Source organism: Merops nubicus, unplaced genomic scaffold (assembly GCF_000691845.1).
Source record: "Merops nubicus isolate BGI_N331 unplaced genomic scaffold, ASM69184v1 scaffold18784, whole genome shotgun sequence".
NCBI classification, from domain to species: domain Eukaryota; kingdom Metazoa; phylum Chordata; class Aves; order Coraciiformes; family Meropidae; genus Merops; species Merops nubicus.
In genome coordinates, this window is record NW_008602473.1 from 19,520 (window position 1) to 24,741 (window position 5,222).

At 46.8% G+C, this 5,222-nt stretch overlaps 1 protein-coding gene across 1 annotated transcript in view; it reads left to right on the top strand.

Annotated features, from left to right (window-relative positions):
- The first annotated feature begins 249 nt into the window (after positions 1-249).
- MAN1C1 (mannosidase, alpha, class 1C, member 1) overlaps positions 250-5,222 on the top strand; it is a 42,526-nt gene continuing 37,553 nt past the window's right edge. The window contains exon 1 of the mRNA XM_008938389.1: positions 250-346. Within this exon, the coding sequence (XP_008936637.1) occupies positions 250-346 (97 nt within the window). The remainder of the gene's footprint in view (positions 347-5,222) is intronic.

The following is a 5,222-nucleotide window of genomic DNA, read 5'->3' on the forward strand; positions in this document are numbered from 1 at the left end:
GGACTCTCCGTGTGCTGGAAGCTGTGGTGCTTCTGAAACATGCCAGTCCCAAGTTCTGCACCAGCAGTGATGAGTTTGAGACTTCAGCCAGGTGCTGAACACAGCCCCTCACGAGTGTTCAGTGTGGAGCAAGATTCTGCACTTCATGGGCTGTGGGGCTGAATGGGAAACTCCCGTTTCTTCCCAGAGCTGAGGTTCAGAAAACTTTCAGTTCTGTTAAGTGCTTTCATTGAATTTTTCTTTTCACAGATGATGAAATTTGCTTGGGATAACTACAGACAATATGCCCTGGGGAAAAACGAGCTGCGACCACTGACTAAGAACGGCCACATCGGTAACATGTTTGGTGAGTTCAGAGTCACTTCTAGCCCAGTGTCATGGAATATTTCGGAGGTCGCATGTCCGTGTCAGTTCCTTCCTCTGCATTGCAGTGAGGTATCTGTACAGCTTTGACCTCTTTCCTCCTTCCATTTTGATGAAGTGAGGCTTTTGGCACAGCTCGCGGGGCTGCCCAGCCCTGTGTCATCTCTGTGTACAGGTCTAGCACAAATGTGTCTGAGAGCAGAGCTAAAACTAACCCAGGCCTTTATTAAAACATGAAGTCGGTCCAAACCTGACAGTGCTGCTGTTTGTCTGCAGTTGTAGACAACACGACCTGACCAAACTGAACATTTTCTCTCTCGGTGCTCCAGTGTTGAGCAAGATGTGAATTCCATGAAATATTGAGCAAGTGAATCAATATTAAAGGCTCTTTATACTATGTGCCTACTGGCTTGAATAATTTTACTCTTTAGCAGATTACTTGGTTTTTATATGAGCCATTTAAATAATTTCAGTGCTAGTCCTCTATTCGTTCTGGCCGGATACTTGTTGACTTTTTGGGATAGAAATTGTCTTTTCCCTCATTTGCACTCAAAGCGTTCCCCTGCTCTGCTCACTCTGCCCTAGCTTGGCCTTGCCTGGGAAGGTTGTGCCATGGTGCAAAGGTTGGCACCATCTGCTTTAGCAGCCCTTTCCCACAGCCCTTGGGGAGTCCCTGCTGTACAGAGGTCTCCTGGTTTCTTCCCACTGGGGTCTGTTCTGCAGAGATTATCTCAGAGTCCTTCAACCAGATGAGGATGGAATAAAGTTCTTTAGTGGGTAAATTATCTGTGAGCTTTATCTCCTCCAGGCAAAGGGTTTGGTCTAATACAGTTTGAAGAAACACTGCCATTCCTGGTGTTTGCACTCTTTAGGTATCCCAGTCCTTCTCTATGTCAGGTACATGACACGAGTGTGATCTTTCAGAAGGTAGATGTGGAGATGTGCTGCTTTGTGTGGAGGCTTGAGTGTAGCCTCCTACACAGGCCTCATTAGTTCTGGGGAGCTGTGAGGTGGGTGTGAAATCGAAGGCTGGAGGGTAGAAATAGCATCATGTGTCTTCTAGGATGGCCAAAAACTTGGAGAGCAGCAGCTCTGTTCGGCCTCTGGACTGTGAGGGCAGGTGGCCCTGACAGAGGCTGCAGAGGAAGGGCTGGCTTCTGGCTTAGCCACAGCACAGGCAGAAGAAGCCTTGGTGTTCTGCTGTGGTGCCACTGTCAGCTCCTTTTATTGCACTTGCCTCTTCAGTTCCTGCAGAAGTCTCAGGAGAGTTAACTCAGATCTGGTTGTGCAACACTGAGTTCTGGAAGCCGCATGAACGATCGCTGGGTATCTGGAGGAAGCAGTTTTGGAGCCTCCCTTGTCCTAGCCCAGGCTCTGTGTGACCAGCCACTGCTCTTGCCCAGTTTCACTTTGTCAAGACCAGCAACTTGAGTTTGTTCTTCCTTTGCTTTCCTCTTTCCATGCCCCAAGAATACCCACGTTTCTTATTTGAGAATTTGCATTAACTGCAGCACTAAGTTCAGCATTTTGCAACTTTTCCATTCTGGCAAGCGTGTCAAAATCCCTCAAGGAGCCTGCCTGTAAACAGGCAAAAATATTGAAAGCTTTTAAAGGCGTTTATCATGCTAAAACAATTGGCAGTACTTATGCTTGTTTGGAGCATGCCTTGGAGCACTCTCAGGGAAAATGCTTTGGAGCACAAGGATTTGCAGACAATTGCAGAAAAAAGCTCCGTGGCCCATTTCAGCCTCTTTAGTAGGCTTTTCCTCCTTTGAACTGTGGCTGCTAAAGAATGGAAGCAATCCATTGCTGCAGTCCTCTCTTCCTCTTGTCTCCAGAGGCTTAGAAATTAGGACAGGGCACTGTTCACCCTCTTCACTGTTGCCCATTCCCCCTCCTGTCACGTCATGCATCTTTGTATTCCAAACCACAGATGTCATGGAGGCAAATCGAGTACTCTGCAAGCTGGAGGTGTCAATATTAAGCTGAGATTTTTGTGCAGCTGCTTCCATGTGGGAGGCAAGGAGCCTCTTTGGGGCTATTTTCAAGTGTGTTTGTGTGCGTGAGAAGCAATCGAGTTCTTGAAGGGTGATACATTTTCCTGCTGTGGATGTGATGCTCACTTGTAGCCTAGCCTTCAGTTTGGCAGCCTCACCCTGAGGGAAGTGGGGGAGCTGCTCTTTATCAAATATTCTCTCTAATCAAAGTAGAAATACAAAATACTCACCTTCTACTCCTGTATAGCATTCTGCTTCTCTTAACAGCTGTGAGCTACATCCCTCCCCAGTTCCTGCCCCAGTGGCAGGGATAGCAGACAGAAATGCTCTTGTCTCCACCTCAGTTATCTCCTTTCTCCTCTGCTTGGGAAAGTGGCAGCTCACATCTGGGAGAGTGTCAGTACAGTTTCCATCCTCCTTCAGACCCAGGGGTCAGACCTGCCTGCTCCTCACGTGCTGGGCTGTCACGTACACTGGAAGGTAGTGTTCCCACTCACCTGGGCTTTGAGCTGGTGACTTAACATCCCTGCTTGTGATGAGTGCTCTCCAGATCCTAGGCCATGAATTTCCTCAAGATTCTCCCCTGGTCTGGACATAGCTTATTGGTACACAAGCCCTCTGATTGCTGGAATATAGAATCACTGCCACTTAAAAGCCCTTTCCTCAAATCCACTAGCTCTGGTTCTTTTGTAAGCATTATTTGTTCATCTGTGATGGTTGTGGTAAGATGTGCCATGCCAAACATCCCATCCCATGCCCTCCAGTGGGGTAAATGGGTTTTAGACTTGCAGCCATTTCAGCTGTGTGATGATTTCCCTAGAAATGACCCCATGGAAATGGGCAAAGCACACTCCTAGGGTGGAAGGGTGATGATCTCTGCTGCAGTAAAACCTGCACCACAGGGTTCCAGTGTGGATGACTGTGCAACTGTGGAGTTTCAGATTTACCTGCAAAATGTCTCTCTACACTTAAGCTAACTCAAGGAAGACATGCAGATTATTTGGCCACTGTCAGAATCAGGCCCAAAACCTGCTTGTTCAGAACTATTTAAAAAAAGTAGCACCTCTGAGCTTGTGGCTAAGGGTGAAGGCTGGAGATCCCCAGGCATCTATTCTGTCCCCAGTGCTGAGCTCGTTATTTTAACCCTTCTTACCCCAGCATCTCAGCACTCCTCTGTTCAGTGTTGGGAGCATTCAGTTAATCCCTGTTTGCAAAGCTTGCTGAATTCCTTGGAGCCAGGCTGCTGGAGAGGGCACACGTATTATGTAGCACTGCACTTGAAATGCACCTGCCACGGTGATACCCAGCTTCAGAGAGCTGCATTATTATTCTGCCCGCTCCCCGGGACTGTCATAGCCACTTATTTTTCTGACAAAATGTTTTTAAAATCCTGTTAGCTTTTACAGAGTTTCTGTAGCTATGGCAGAGTGAGCTGGCATCTATTTCTGCTCATGCATCAGCTGAATTGTCACTTACGTTTTGATTGCACAGTCTTTTAACAATGATAAGGTAAGAAGCCCGATTTTCAGATATCTCTTGAAGTGTGCAGTGCTGGCAGCAGAAGAATCCTTCTTTGACTTATAACCTGAGCCAATTTGCTCTGAAATAAGTGACAGCAAGTAAATATGGAACCTTGCTGTGCTGTTAGACAGTAATTTTTCATCACCTCACTGCACATTAGTATATTAATTTTAGTATAAAAATAGCAATCCTTGACTACATTTCCCCCATTTTTTCTTCTCTCCCCACTCAAAACCACGCCTAAAATTATGAATTGCCCTGTCACAGCCACTGCTTCTCTCAGCATATGCTGAATTTGTGCATCTTTGCAAGGCTCTGTAGCTTCCTCTGATGCGAGTCCATGTGACAACTGTCACATCTAGGACCCAGCCAGGTCACCAGAGCTGGGTCTGACAGCAGCTGGATCTAAAAGACGTAAGGTGTTTCGACTCTGCTCTACTGTAAGGCCCTCTGCTCTCGTGCAGGGCCCTCCCTGTTGTACCAGGATTGATTGCTTGGTGACAGAGTGCACGGGGCTGTCTGCACAGGCTGGGTAACAGCTCCTGGAGGATCAGGGGCTGCTGGGCTGTGTTTGTGTATTTGGCTCAGACTTCAGCCTGAACTGTCCTGATGGTTTATTTTGAAGATGGGAGGTCGTTGATCTTGGTTGCCTATAAATAATACTGGTTTGGCTTTCCAGGATAAAAAAAGGGTTTGAAGTGGCTGGGGAAGAAAAGCAGGGACCCCATGAATGTATTTAGAGAGGCCTCATAAAGTACCAAGCTGGTTGACCTGAGATTCAGAAACCTTCAGGTTTTTTCTCTGTGGCAAGTGCAGTGCAGTCCTTCCAGACTTTCTGAGTGCACTGACAGTGTGACCTGCCCAGTCTCTGATCTGGATGGAGATTCAGGTAGCATTTCCCCACTGCTCTGACACCACCAAGCTCTTCCCACAGGATCTTTTAACAGCAGCTAGAGTGCTCTTTGACCACCACCTCAGGAGCTGGGCCTCATGCCCCAGAGTTAGTCTCTTTATCCAGTCTTGCCTGGTGAGCCAGACATTTTCCATCATCAGTGATTTAGCTGGGAAACCAGGAAGAGGGCAGGAAGCGTGCCCACCTCAATTAGAAACAACAGGAGCTGATGGATGAATATTTAACGTGGGAAAGGTAATTGGATGAAAATACTAATTTAGCAACATTCTAACTACCAGAAGAGAAATGGTAACCTCCAATTGTGCAATCACATGGTGCAGCTTTTTTGTTCTGCTTGAGTCTCTTTTCCTGTGATCACAAAATTACAAGACCCTGGAGTGTCCTTTTATGTGATTAAAATAATAATAATAATAATAATTGCTCTCTGA